This window comes from Gopherus evgoodei, chromosome 6 (genome assembly GCF_007399415.2).
Source record: "Gopherus evgoodei ecotype Sinaloan lineage chromosome 6, rGopEvg1_v1.p, whole genome shotgun sequence".
In the NCBI taxonomy this organism is placed as follows: domain Eukaryota; kingdom Metazoa; phylum Chordata; order Testudines; family Testudinidae; genus Gopherus; species Gopherus evgoodei.
In genome coordinates this window covers 124,055,766-124,071,229 of record NC_044327.1, presented here as the reverse complement: position 1 = coordinate 124,071,229, position 15,464 = coordinate 124,055,766, and the positions used below count along the sequence as shown (strand labels likewise).

General features: G+C 43.9%; 1 protein-coding gene across 1 annotated transcript in view; it reads left to right on the top strand.

Annotated features, from left to right (window-relative positions):
• Window positions 1-499: 499 nt before the first annotated feature.
• The window catches only part of RNF165 (ring finger protein 165), a 115,757-nt gene continuing 100,792 nt past the window's right edge, over window positions 500-15,464 (top strand). The window contains exon 1 of the mRNA XM_030567790.1: window positions 500-751. Coding sequence (XP_030423650.1) covers window positions 691-751 — 61 coding nt within the window. The 5' untranslated portion in view covers window positions 500-690. The remainder of the gene's footprint in view (window positions 752-15,464) is intronic.

Below are 15,464 nucleotides of genomic sequence, written 5' to 3'. Positions count from 1 at the left end.
TTCTGGCCCAGTCTGCTTATACTGCATGTTTGTCTCTGTCTCTGTGGTTGTGCGTGCACACACACACACACACACACACACACGATTCTCTGTGGCTCGGGTGTGGAGCATATGTGATCTCTGTGTATCTCCGTGTCTCTGCCTGAATCACTACATGTGTCTCTGTGAGTGTGTGCATGCACATATCTCTGTGGTGGGGGTGGAGGGCGTGTGTTTGGCAGCCAATCCCCCTGGCTAGGGTGTGTGTGAGAGTGTATCTGTATGTCCCTGGGTGTGAAATCCACCCCCAGCCTCCCAGACCCTGGCCCCAATTTGCTTCCATCTCCTTGTTTGGAGGCAGCTTAGCCAGCAGGACCCAGGGCAGGCGCTAGTCCAGCCCCAGCCCCTGATTGGGTCTCCTCCCTGTCACAGAGACCCAAGCTGGGGATAATAATAATATATATATATATTAAAAAAACCCAGCAAGAAAGAACCAACCACCCCCTCCTCCCAGGCCTCCCTCCCATTGGCTGCCCTTCCCTTTGTGTGCCAGGCAGCTGCAGTCCCAGCTCCACATTTGAATGTATATAGGGGATTGGAAGGGACCATTTCCATGGGCCATCTGTCTCCCAGCCAGCAGCAGCCCCGCTCCCACCTCCACCCAGGAGCAGCACAACAAAGGGACCGCAGCCGCAGCAGCAGGCAGGCAGGATGGTTCTAGTGCACGTCGGCTATCTTGTTCTTCCAGTGTTTGGCTCTGTACGAAACAGAGGTATCGCTTTATCCTTCGGGGCTTATTCTCGGTGGTGGTGGTGTCTGCGTGTGTGTGTGGGTTTTTTTTTTCCAATGCACGAGCCTTTGGTTTCTCTGGAGGGTTTTTCCCCCCCGGCTCCTCGTTGTCTCTCTTTCTTGCGGATCAGATGCAGGAGGGTGGAGGGGGAAGGAAGGAAGGAAAGAAAGAAAACCCAGCAGCCGAGCGGTGGGATTATTTTAGATTCTTCTCCTTTGGATTCCGAGAGCCTCCTTCCCTTAACTCGGGCCATCTGCCCCCTGCTTCCCCCCTGAGAAATCTAGATCTCGGGTGGGAAGCCAAGCCTAGACCTGCCCCGCTCTATGTCCGCATGGGGCACGGGGCTGAAAAAAAGGATTTTTTTTTTCTTTTTGTGCATTCAGTGGCTAGCGATTTTATTTTGTGTTCTTGGCGTGTGTGTGCTCTGTTTGACCATTGATTTGTGCTTTTATTATTATTATTTATTTACAAGCTGAGGTCTCCCCATATCTTATCTCGTCCCCCCCCCCCCGCTCTCTTGGGAGCCGAGAGCATGTTCACCCTCTCTTAACCTTTCTTTTTGTCCCTTGCTGTTTCTTCTGTAATGGACTAAAATAGCTTTGGAATTAGCCTGCCGTTTTTAGGGTGCCTTTTCTTTCTTGTTGGACATTGCTCCCTCCCTCCCCATCTCCTGTAATTTGTCCTCCTCTTTGGGGATTCTAATTGTAATGTTGGTTCTGGAGAGCAGCACATCAGTCCACAGCTCCATGGTGCTCTTATTGCTCAGAGAGATTTTTCAGGAAAGCAGCGTGATGATTATTTTTCACAGACATTTAATATGGGATGTGTATGGCCATTGCATATTTTTTCCACCTCCCCTCGTTCCCATCCACCCCACATTCTGCTACAGACAATGGACCTGGACCTCTCCCTCCCCTCCACCCCTCATTCCTTCCATTTTCTTTCTATCAGAATCAGGATGCATTTAGAATCATTATTATTTCTAAATCAGCCTTTTTCTCTCCTTACATTTCTTTCCTGGAAATGTTCCCCCAGCCTGACCTCCCACCCCCCCTTGGCCTATTGTTGGTCAAGTCCCTGTAGTTTTATTTATATATAAAATAAATTTCCTCTTAAAGATGATGCACTGCTGTAATTATTGAGGTCTTGATCACTGGGGACCCAATAAAAGATGGGTTAAAATCTAGCACAATTAGACTCAGTCCAGATTCTGATCTCAGTTTACACTGCTATAAATCCAGAGTAACTCCACTTGCACAGATGGCTTCAGATGCACTGATTTACCCCCCAGTGTAACTGAGATCAGAATCTGGTCTTTCCTGCTGTTGCCCAACTGCTTTAAAATTTATTTCCCTTTACTGTATGTATACATATGAGCCAGGTTGAACACAGTGGCATTGTTAACTGCAGTCTCTATTGTGATGATGGGATGATGACATTTTGCATTTATCAAATCTTTATTTTTTTTTCTTCATTGTGTAGCACAGTGAATGGTCAACTTGCTGCTGTGTGCTGTAGCCCTCTGCCTCTGCATTTAGCTGTATTGTGACACCCCTCTCTTAACCATTTCCTGTATCCATCCGAGGAAGGCATTGATATTTAAGCTGCAGTATCCCCTCTCTATGGGCTGTCTGTCAATTTCGAAAAGGCTTAGATTGATGAGATTTCTCTCTAACACTAATTCTCCCCCTCGCTCTCATCTGTGCAATTATCCTTATTATTTGAGAATGTCTAGGATTTTTTATTATATACTAGGCATACATTAAAAATAATTAAGACTGATGTTAAACCCCAAAATATAATTATCCTGATTAAATCATTATCATCATTAATTACACTGATTTTTAATACCATTACTGGATGCAATTTAATGTTTTCAATTTCAAATTAGTTTTAGTGGGGTGGGAGAGGTTCTCTGCTTCTCTCCCCAAAATTTACATTTCATTTTGGGTTCTTTCATTTTACTTAAAACTGAACATACCCACAGAGAAACTGTAAAGGGGCTATTGATATTTGACCCATACAAATGAACCAAAAAAAGACCTTGTGACAGAGGATACTAATGCTTAAACCTGAAGTCCTAAACCACAATTTTCTTGTAAAACTGTTAGACAGACTGTAAGCTTAAATCTGCTCTTTTTAATTTCATTGTAGTAGTATAGAAAACAGGCCATTTCAGAATAGCTGTAGATAATAACAGCCATTTTTGTATCTTCATCTTGTTTAGCTAAGTACATTGCACTGTAAATTCCTGTTAAGTGGATTCATTTTGCTTTAGTTGGTGGATGCAGTATTTTGTGGGTTTTTTTCTAGTTGGACAACCATTGGTTTGCCATCTAGAATGCCTTTATGACTAAACAAATTACTGTCAATCAAATGCAATAATAATAATAATAATAATAATAAAATCTGCAATTAAATCAGCCTTATTTTAAAAAAAGGCTTTGAAAAATAGTTGGAGAATAAGATCCGTGAATAAATGGAGACACTAAGCATATGAACATCTGAATATTCCTCCACCCTGCGTATTAACAAGGATTATTCAAAGACTTTGTAATACAAAGGGGTACTGCATCTTTGTACATTATATATCACACACACTTTTGGCCAAAATTACACCACTTTCAACAGCTGGCCTCCATCTGTTTCTTTGAAAGCTGAAACATCCAATATATACAATTGTCTGTTACAGAAATGATCCAAACACTTCATTTAGTGTGTATAAATTGGACACAAACATTTGATCAATTAACGCTGCTCCAAAGAAGCATATTAAATGGGAATTTTAATTAAATTATTTTTTTTTAAAAACGAGACTGCTGGCAAAATGGTTTTCCATTAAACAGGGATAACATTTTCTGCTGTGCTAAATTACTTCCTGTTCTTATTTTGTGGGTAATTTTCTGTATCAAATATCCTTTGGTTGTGTATCTTCACCTTTTTTCTTGTACTAAAACTAAAGCATGGTCTGTATTTTTTTACATTACCTAGTTTCTGATGTAAATCTCTCTGTAGAGACATACCCTGCTGAAATGTAATGTGCTGTAGCCTATACATCTGCTCATTGTACGCTGCTTTTGTTCTGTTGCCCCTCCATAGCATGGTGGGCCTTGCCTTTTTGTATTGTGTGCATGATGACATTGTTACACACAATTCCACTAATACTAATATACAATCTCTCAATAAAGAAACTAGTTTTCCTATATTAACCTAGTGTGCTTTTTCTATTGCTGTTTTCCCATTTATTGTCGTATCCTGCTGTTTAGATTTTTTCCTTGCTTTCCCCATTGTAAGATTGGAGTGAATGAATTTTTCAGTACCACAGATATGGGGGTCTTTAAGATTTCTACCCCATATCTATATTCAGCATTAGTCTGTGTATATCTACTGTACAGATACACATCCTATATTATCACTGTGCCTATGTATAGTTCTGTTTTACTCCAGAATGGCAAAAATTAAGTATATAAACACACCCACACTCATTAATTATCAGAAGAGATTAAGGAGCCTGCTACTTACTGCATTCTGATTACAAGGTTACACATTGGTCATGAGTAATGAGAGGTGAAATGCCCTAGGATGGATGAGGGAAAAATACATTTTTATATGGCTGGCTTTATTAGCAAGAAGTAAATGAATCTGAAAAAATATTTCCCCCCTCCTTTTTATAACCCTGCCCTTTTGAATATAATTATCCTGCCCACCATCTGGTAGGAGAGGAGTCCTTAGTGCCTAGATACTATGATGACTGGCACACTATAAATACCTTAGATAGACAGCTGGAGAGCTAGAGTAGTAAATGTGTCCAAGATGCTAAGGTTATAACTACACTTCCTGCTTGCAGTATAGTGTGAAAACCTGAGGTCCTCTCTTCTGAATATCTGATTTGATTAACAAGTTAAATGTTGTTGTAGAAACTCTTAAGTAAACATGCACTTTAAAATATATGTAAGCACACAGAAAATTTGAATTAGCTCTGCACCTTAGTCAGTAGGGGAGTTTACTGCAGATGCCATGAAATAATAATGCAGATCACCCATTTTTGGTATCTCACCAGAGCCCATGAAGGGGACTGTTTCCCAGACCTGCAGGAGGGCATTATTATGTAATACATTTAAAATTGATTACATTTGGGTATTTAGGTGCCACTACGAGTCAGGGCTTCCAAAAACATTTTTTGCACTAATTGCATTTCAAAAGAAGATGGAGAAATGCAGGGCTGGCTATTTTTCTGTAAAGTAGAGCAAAAATTCAGCAGTTGACAGTTCCACTAATCAAAATTTCAGTGCAAGACAAGTAATCTTCCACTTGTCCTGTCGAAAAAGGCATGTTAGAAACAAATGAAATCAAGTGATTAAAGGAACCCACGCTGCTTAAATGGTCATCATTTGAAGAGGCTCATCATTTTGCAAGACAGTGCCTTTTCACTTTCTCCTAGCTATATCCTGAGTTTTTTCCTCCTCCATATTCCTTTTCCATGTATCTTAGTAATTGTTTGGCCATCATGTCCCTCCTGTATGACCACACACAATATATTTCTCTGCTCCCCCTTCTGGATGTACTGTATGCTTTGGCCCTTTGTTCTCTGCTCGAGCCTATTCCAGATTTGAAAGCTTAGCTGTTTGCTGTGACACATGTACACGTACACATATGTAAGCAGGAGGTTGTGCTTTTTTTAGCTTGCATGAAGGGAGACATGCATGCCTGTTGGGGCTGATCATTCTATTACATGATTTTTTTCCTCCACATAGTACAATACAATTTTGTTCATGGTTTCAGAAAGTAAAAAATCCAACCAAGTGCCTCACTCCAAATCCTACATTTCCAACCTTTGCTAAACTGAAATATGCAAGCAGCTGTCCCTTTGTTACAGATAGTGGTTTCATCATAACAAGCCACCAGTTCTTATTTTGCAAATTAGGCTAATATAGATCAAAATTGTTTGGTCAATACATTTTGAGCATAGTTTAGTAATGTAATAATACAGAAAGCTGCTGGGTTAATGGGAACTCATGCTAAGCAATTTATCATCTGCATCATGTTTTGACCTATCTTGTTAGAACACGCATTCTTATGAGAGACATTATTTCTGCTCCCCCCACAACACTTTACTAGCAAGCAGCCACAAGGCTTCCATAGTTCATAATTCATCGAAGGCATCCACAGTTTAATAATTAATACCTTTGACACTGTCATTCGGAAAAGACATCTGGACACGAGAGCCATTTTTTTTCATTTCAGTAGCACAGATTGGGAAAATTGGAGACAAGTAAAATACCATTGCTGCTGTGGGTGGGGAAGGACTCACAATGGTTTCTTGAAAGTATATATTTCTCTCAGACACCCCGCATGCATTAATGGGCTGCTTTAAATAACATCTTTCTATAAGAGGTGGAATAATTATCCTGACTATGGACGCAACTGGGCCAGATTCTTATGTATGCTAAGGTGCCTTTACCGGCTCTGGAAGCTTTAGAAGGGTCTTAAATAGTTTACACTCACTTTAAGCCCCTTTATGCTGCCAGAGAAGTTTCACTGTCTGACTCCATCTCCTAAACCAAGCTGAGGTCCTTGTCTTATTATAATCTGTACTGGGTTTTTTAAATTTTATTTCAGAAATAAACATACTGGGCCAAATTCTACTCTCATTTGTTGTGGTGTAAATCTGGAACAGCTCCAGCAAAGTTTAATGAAAGTAACTCTGGATTTACGCTGCTAAGAGCAGAATTGGGCCCACGTAAGTGTAATGTTTAAAAACTAATGAACCCACTTCCAAATTAAAAAGCAAAAGAAAGCAAAGTATAAATGGACTTGTGAGACGCATGTGGTAAAAATCCAACCCATGGCCTAATCAACCGTGAGTCAAGTGATTAGGGTTCAATCCTGCCAAGTGCTGCTGTGTGGAGTAACTCCTGGAGGCTGCTGAGTGCCCTGTACTTGTGTGGATTTCAAAGAGAACTGTGAATCCTCACAACCTCTGAAAACCAGGCCTCTTTGATTTAGGTTCCTAACAGTGGATTTAGCTGCCTAATTTTTAAGGCACTACATTTGAAGATGGTAGGCTTAGTGGCTATGAAACTTAAAAACCCACTGCAAGCAGGCCCAGATTATATCAGCAAACACAATTCCTTAGTAAGTTTTGGTTCTTGTAATATTGCATTGCACCAAACATGTATCACTTAGCTGCACAATCTGCTTATGTGCATAAGAATCTCTCAGTGCTTGTGTGGCCCCTGTCAGAGTGTATGGGTGTTACTCTTGCTAGCTGCATACAAGTTGACTACAGCATTCAGCTTTCTCCACAGCAAATCAAGGTCTGAATCCTGCTCTGCCTGAATCCTCAATCACCCTAGTGAATGAATAGCATCATCAGGAGATTTTTGTCCATTTCAGCAATTTTTGGGGTGTCAGTGCCTCTGTTGTGCATAGGGTAAAATGTAAGACGAAAGGAGTCAGTGGGAGTAAACAGCCCCCTCTCTCAAACTCCCCATGTGTCTCACATGAAAACATTCCCTGTAATGCCATGAATAACATGCAAAATATTAAAGGCCAACTCATCCCTCCTTCATTTTGATGAAAAGAGTGGAAAGCTCCCTTTTTAGCTAAATGCTGTGACAGTGAGTCAATCCACTACAATTGTCCCCCGGCTTCTGCACTGGCCCTTCCAGGCCAACTCTGTGTGTTTGGGGTTCTGTGATTTCAGGAGATGTGGGGAGCCAGGAGTGAGAGGGTCTGCACAATGCCACTCTCCTCCACAATCAGCCTTTTCCTCAGTCCAAAATAATGTTGATCCTGCTACCTTATCTTGCACAGACTCTCATTCCATGTTGTCAGCACCTCCTCCCCTAGGAGTTTTGGCTTAGTCATAGCCAAGACTCAATGGAACATAGCTCCTGAGGGAGTTCGGGGGCCCAGGGATCAGCAGAGAGGGACTAGGCCTCAGTGCACATTCCTGAACACACAGGATGCTGAGTTTTCCACCTCATTTTGACCTGAGGTTTTTTCTGTGGTAGGGAAAGATCTAGGCCTCAATCTAGAGCATAGAGCTATACGGATGTCTGACAAGCCTCACTCCACTTACGTGTATATTCTGGGGACGGCCCCCTGACCAGACACATCTGCCAAATTCACGTTGTATTATTCATATGAACAAGGCAGCAGTTTTACCAGGTCTGCGTCGTGGCCTGTAGCAAAAAATAAGTTTACAATGTTTTCTTCTGATGCCTGATGGGACCTGTCCCAGCAAACTAGTTTTACAGCTCTAGATCCTCAAACTGCAGTCAGTGAGAGCAGGGGCTGCTGAGCATGTTTGAAAACCAGGCCATAAATCCTTACCATTCCAGCAAACTAAACACATCCCAACTCCAGTAAAGCCTCAGCTCTGGTGTCAGTCACCCTGGTTAAAGCAACCCCACTGACTTGAAGGATCTAGTCTGTCCTCAGCTATGTGTGTCCTTGGGGTAGTTGTGTGTGTATAACGGAGGGCTGAATTAGGTTTAGGTGACTTCAGTGCAGAGGGTGGCACCTGCAAAATTGGGATGAGAATCTGATCCAGCATCTTGTGGGGAAGATAGTCCTTCTGGCTGGAGGAAGTAAGCTAGAGCCTGCTTCGTGTGATTGCTAAGAGATACACCTGCTATGCCATATATACAACTGAGACTTGCCAGTCTTCCTCCCAAAGATCAATTGTTTCTGAAATTGCACTAAATGGGTCTCCACAGGGGAAGTGCTGACCTTGGGGATGCCCCAGGTGTCTGCAGATGCTTTGCCAAAAAATGGCTAAGAAATTACTAAACTGGATACCAAATCGGATCCTGTTGACTCCAGTGGAGTTATTCTTGTGAGTAAGAGCAGAACCAGACTCTATTGGCTAATTTCTGTGGTCTGTCCTCAGTCCTCTATAGTCTGGTTAAACCCCCAATGGACCTAATTCCTCTCTTCACTGGGCTGCTTTGTGCGGTACTATGGATGTAATGGACCCCTACAGAGTAGGTGCTTAACTGGCCTAAGGAAGATCCTTAATGTGGGGTGATGCTCCGGAGCTGTTGAGCTAGTGTCTAGGAGGAAAGAAACTCTGGCTGTGCTTATCAAGCTGCACTAATTTACAGAGGGCACAGGGCAGTTGCAAAGCCAGTGCAGAATTGGGAGCATGCAAAGGTATCTTAAAGCCATCTTTCTATTCCCCCCAATTGCCTGTGCTGTGCGCTTCTTGGTTGCTGCTGCAGACCCAGGCCACTGTCAATGGTAATTTTGCTTCAGTAAGGATAACAAGATTGGGTCTGATACAATAAACGTAATGGAGTGGCAATAGGTGATGTCTCATAAGGATGCTGCTTAATTTAAATGTACCTTTGCTCACATAGCCAGTTTACTGTGACTCCAGTAATCAGAGTGCAATTACTGGGATTCTTGACATTTGCCACACTCTCCAAGCATTAGTCCTGCTATTTTCAATCTTCTCTGGGTTGGCCTGTATGTGGAGGAAGCAATGTGGTCATGAAGGCTACACGTACCAGCTTCTGATCTCAGTTACCTCCTTTGACTCACTAATACGAATGGCGCTACTTTGGGTTTAGACTGACTGCCCAGGCCTGGGGTCCTTCCTTAGGCTATTGGAGTTCTTTCATTTTGTCTGATCGCCCATCATGAAAGATGGATCACTTTCTTGAACTAGCAGGACCCATCTAGCGGGCGCCAGCAGTTTACCATTCTCATGTCCCTTTTAGTGATGTGTCTTCTGAACCAATAGCCATTTGCTGGGGAGGTTTTGCTTGAATTCTAAGAGTCAGTTTATTAAGCAAGGTTTTTCAAAATAGCTAAGAACACATTTTACCAAGTCACTGTGCACAGTTTAATAATGGCCATAATTCAAGGATCCATCCCATACACATGTTAAAGGACAGTGATTGGTGTTCCTAATAACCCTCTGAGCTGCCCTAAAATCATCCCTTCTGAGCTGCCTGAAAGCTTCCAGTTTGCTTCCTTAATAATACGGAGTGTGTATCAATAAAGCTAGAGAGACTATAGTGTTAGTAAAAGGTGCCAAACAAGTGGCCTGAAGAATTCTGCAGGACATGTACGGCACAGGAGAACAGTGGACTAACCTGCTAATGAGGAGGGATGACTTCTACGGGCCGAAGGAGTAATTTAGGGCATGTCTACACCGCAAATAAAGACCCATGGCAGAGAGACTCAGAGGCTCGGTCTAATGACTCAGGTTTGTGGGGCTTATGCTATGGGGCTCAAAATAGCAGTGTAGACATTTGGGCTCGGGCTCTGAAACGTAGCGAGGCAAGCGGTCTCACAACCCAGGCTTCAGCCTGAGCACAAACATTTGTAGGACAAGCCTGAGTCAGTTGACCCAGGCTCTGAGACTACCTGCCCTGGGGGTGGTTGTTTTGTTTTGCAGCGTAGACGTAGCTGAGTCCTCATCTTATCTCTGACCTTTGTGCTCTGGCTGCCATTTGTCAGGGTGGATTGCATGCTGTGTAGGCAAGGAACTGGAATGACACCAACTAACTCATTTCCCATAGGCCACCAAACAGCCATCAGATGATAGTAACAACTTTTGATTAATAATGACCCGGGCTAGATTCTAAGTCTCTAACAGGTGACCTGCACGAGAAAGACTCTGTATCTTATTACCAATTCCATGAGCCATCCGGCTCCCTACGGAGCTACGTTTTCTTTTATTCCAAACAAATCAGTTCAAAGCGTTCCCAAAAGGATTATGAAATTCACTTTGCAGTTCGTGCTGTTCAGATCTTAAAGTATTACCTTCCCAACTGCTGTGTTCAGCCATTCTCTAGAGAAATCTTGCTATGGAATTCTGCTCTCCCATACTTTTTCAGATGTGTTGCCATATCATTCTGGCTTCCCCTACTTGAACAAGCTATTAGGGGATATTGCATTTAAACATTCATCTCAAACCAGTATGCATTTATAGTCCATCCTGTTATGTGGGGCTTTGATACTGAATATGCATGGCTATTAAAATAATTGAAAGTAGAAGGTTCCTTTTTTCCCAGGGGACTTTTAAACTGGACAGACACTACGCTTAGGCAACAGTGGAAAAGAAATCCCCTTCTCATTTTGGAAGTCTAAGGAGGAGAATACCACTAGAAATATGTGAATAGCAAGCCATGATGTATGAAGCACTGTAGCCCAGTCTATGGGGCTTTGCTGCAGAGTATCACAGTTTGATCACTCCAGAAATATTAAAGTCCACAGATTCTCATCAGCACCCTAAAGTTTACTGCTTAAATAAACAGGACACTGTTTATTTCTTAGCCATTATTTTTTGTTTGGTGTCAAAGGTGAATTTAGCGCTGAGGTGGCTTGACAAACATGCCTAATGAAGCCCTCAGTTTATCCACATGTGTGCAGCATGACGTTCTCCCTCCCCTTTCCTACCAATGGACTTTACGTTGATCTGGCGAGGCGAGAAGAAAGTTCTGTTTCCAGACCTGTTCAGTGAACAGAAGGGCACACAAAGGTGGTGGTGGGTTTTGTGCATTGTGGAAACTTATCCAACTGAACCAGACCCACCTGCTCACTTTCTATAGGACACCAAACAGCCATCAACAGGAATGACTCTGTGACTAGTGTCCTAAGCTGCCTTTAAACCAGCAACCTAGAAGTGAAAAGCTCTGAATGGCTTTGCCAGATCCCTGAGCCAGCCATTCCTGATTGCTTTATCAGTGTTGATCTGCGCTTCATTAATCAGTCCAACGGTCATAACTTTCTCTGTTCTCTGAAGCTTTTCTAATTTAATTTTAAAATAATTTCTTTATATTCTCTAGAAAGCAAAACATTTTCTCTATTTTCTAAGAGGTTCCTGCTCATGCACCAATAGCTTCTTGTCCTATCCATAGTACTTCAGTGAGCCGGCGATGCTCAGCTATAGTTGGCAGACTATATGGGGGGTCTAGGGAGTTCACAATGTGACCCACACTCACCTCTCCCAAGTGCAGCCCATGGAGACTACAAGGCCCAGAATGCCATTCTCCAAATTGATGTCAGTAGAGGTTGCTCCTACCAAGATGGAGCATACTTGGGACCTGCAGTCCTCACAGACCTCTCAGACTATGCTCAGAATGAGCGCAGAGTTGCTACCCTGCTCCATTTTGACAAGTTTGGTGCCACCTGCGGTCTCTTAGCAAGTTTCGAAGGAAGCCCTAAGCCAGGCTAAGGTTGGGTGTCGCTGATGTAAAATTCTTACAATACATGCTCTTTTGCAGGAGGGCCCTGTGCACCTTCCGTCAGACAGTACTAAATGTCCCCAGTCCTGGCCATTGCATGGATCAGGGATATTTAATCAGACGATTGGCCATGTCCTGTGACTTTGCTAATGTGCTCAGTGATCATGGCCTCCCTTGCCAGCTTGTAACAGCAACAGCATTGCCAACTCTTCTGCTTTTAGTGGGAATCTCACAATATTTCGGTGTTTTCCATAATGCCCTGCTCCCGGGGTCAGGTGATTGGATGAGAATCTCAGCTTTCAGTTCAATAAAACTACATTTCTAGCCCTCGGGGTTGTGGAGACAAACTTGAAAACATGACCCAAGTGCTCCCTGAAGCCACAAAAACTGGAGTGCAAATAAAAACAACCCACAGTTTATTACTTTGTTTTTTAAAAATCTCATGATCTTTAAGCCAATCTCAGAATTTTTTTGGGGGAAGGGCTGATTCATGAATGTGTGGGGTTGGCCATACTGAGGCCAAGTTCAAAGCCGCCAAACAGTGGGAATCAGACTGTGAGTTTCTCTAACCCTGCAGGTAGACGCATGGGTAAGACACAGGGGTCTAGCAGTGAGTTTTCTCCTCTTCTCACTCAGACAGGATGCGGAGGGGAGGAGGCAGGCATGGGTCCCGTCCCCCCCCCCCCCCCCGCAGCCACTGTCCTCACTCCGCCCCTCCATTATCGGCAGGCATGGGTCACCTCTGCTTTCACTGGTTCTCTTCCTGGGACAAATGACTATTCTTCATTTTGTAGAGCTTGTCTGAGACATGGACCTCCCCCCTGCACCCCCAAAGCAGCGTGGTTCAAAGAAGCCTCTAGCTTTGTGTGTGTTTATTGTTTGCTCTGTGCCCTCTCACATGGGAGATCCTGATTTAATTCCCACTCACTATAGTCTGCACCTTGATCTTCTAAGAGGGAGGCAGACCACTCAGGTCCTTCCCCTCCAAAATAGACAAACACACAACAGTCACTTCTGAGCCATGTCAGCATTAGCTACAGAGCTCTTTATCATGACCTAGACTCCAATTCCACAGGGGGCTTGGAGTGAAACCAACCAGGCAGGAGCTTCCAGAACTGGAGCTATGCTGGGGACAGGCAGAAACAATCTCTATTCCCCAGAATCACCTAGCCCCAGGTCCACAAAGGGACTTAGCTATTGCAACGCTCAGCCTTGCCGTGCCTAACTTTTAGGCACCCAGCGGAATCCACAAACTCTGGGATAGGCAGCCAAGCTCCCTATACAATACATGGAGAGAGACAGACAGATCCCGAAAATGCAATCCACAAAGCCAGCACACTAGGCAGGCAGTTGGCTAAGCTAGTCAACAACAGGTGTCAGGGAGGAGGTGAATCCTAAGCCCTCCCCTCTCCCAGCCTAGAGGAATCTGGACTCTCCCCTGCAGTCAGACATCTAAGCTGTCACCTGCAAGAACAGCATTGGCATGCCCCTAACAGTCAGGGGTGGGAGGGGAGATAAAAGGACCTTCCTAATAATCATTAGGCCAGGGCAATCACCCAGGCGGGGTGGGCAATACTGGTTCAGTTGCCCATAGTGTTTGAGAAAAAGAGCTTTGAACATGGGTTTCCTACCTCTTAGCTGAATACCCAAACCACTGTACTGTGGGATACTCTGACAGGAGTACCCTTAGGCTCTTCTTTCTGATCCCTGGTGATGCTCTTCAGTGGTCACATGACCTTTCCCCCAGCATGCCTTTCTGGGTGCTGGCCCTTTAAACTTTGCAGACGCAAACAGCTGCAGCCCTAACGTGGCCATTTTGTTGCTCTCTATCTCAGCTGTGGAGCTCTCTATCTCAGCTGGTAAATGTTCCGCCTCCTGTCACATTCTCCCGTCCTTGCTCCTAGGGACGTAACATGTTCTCACATGAATGGTGTTTAGTACTTAGCCTTCACTGCTGGAGTGATTAGTTCTGTAGTGCTAATTGTTTCGTGTTATGTGTCCAATATACCAAGAACTGTATCTCATCCTAGGGTGACCAGATGTCCCGATTTTATAGGGACAGGCCTGATTTTTGGGTCTTTTTCTTATATAGGCTCTTATTCCCCACCACTACCCACTTCCCGATTTTTCACACTTGCTGTCTGGTCACCCTATCCCACCCCCATAAGAACATTTATTTTGGATTAAAAGGAAACAGTAGCAAGAAAGAACAAAAGTAAAGACTCCAGGAGAGAGCACAATGTGTCCATCTCTGGTTACAGGCTGCAGCCATGCTGAGACCAGATGGCATTCAAGGGGCAGCGCACAGAAAACCAGACACCACAGTTTCAAACTGCGTAGTTACGAAGTTGTGAATGATTTTGCATTTAATGCACTATTCCATAGTTCACTCGTTGCAGTCCCACTAACCTATTTGTGCAATATGGGCCTGATTCTTCACTGCACTCTTGTGCAGCCATTTATGCCGGTGGCAAATGACTGTGATATGCTACCCTTGTGGGAATGTGAGTGGAAAACTCTCCTTTGGTAATTTTTTATTCCCACTTGGCACAGGTGTAAGTAAGTACACAAGGTGAAGGATAGTGAAGAATCAATCCCTTTCTGTTTAAGGCCTGATCCTTCCCAGAAATCCTAGGGTGTAAGTGACTGCAAGTATTTAATGCCAATTTTAAGTCTATCCTAATGTTACAGCAGGTAGCTATAATACAGATTCATACAGACCTGAGGATGGGTCATGGAATAGACAGCATGGCATGTGGTGGGAAGGCAGTCTAATATATCTACGCCACCAAGAAAAACCCACCATGCTGAATCTCAGAACTCGGGTCAATAGACTTGGGCTTGTAAGGCTCGGGCTGCATGGTGAAAAATAGCAGTGTAGCTGTTCCCACTCAGGCTAGAGCCTGGGCTCTGAAACTGGACAAAGGGGGATGGTCTTGGAGGCCAGCTCGAGCCTCAGTGGGAATGTTCACAGTCCTGTTTTGAGCCCTCAGCCCAAGTTCAATGAGCCTGCCAAGTGACCCAGGCTCTGAGACGCAATGCTGAAGGTTTGTCTTTGCAGTGTAGACATCCCCCCAGTTACCTGTCCCAGTTCTTGATGAGGTTATAAACTCCATCTGCATAATGACTGGAAAGGACAAGGATGTGTCTCATGCATGCATGCATACTCTTAGTTCTGAAAAGGCACTGCCAATGGGCCAGCTGTGAAGCAGCCCAAAGGGCATGAAAATGCAGATGACAGGAAATGCAAAGTCATGTGGCACAAGTGCCACAGCAAAGGAGGTCAATGTTTTTGTCAATGATCGGGGAGAAAATATAAAATGATTGCCGATCAGGATTGCAGAGGAGACAAAGATTGGCCAGCAGGTGAATAATGATGAGGCCATGTCACTGGCCCATAGGGTTCTGGATCAAGCTGTGTGACACTGCCCGACCCCATCTCCAGCACCAACCCCCACCCCTGCAGTGTCACACTGCCCAGCCATGACCCC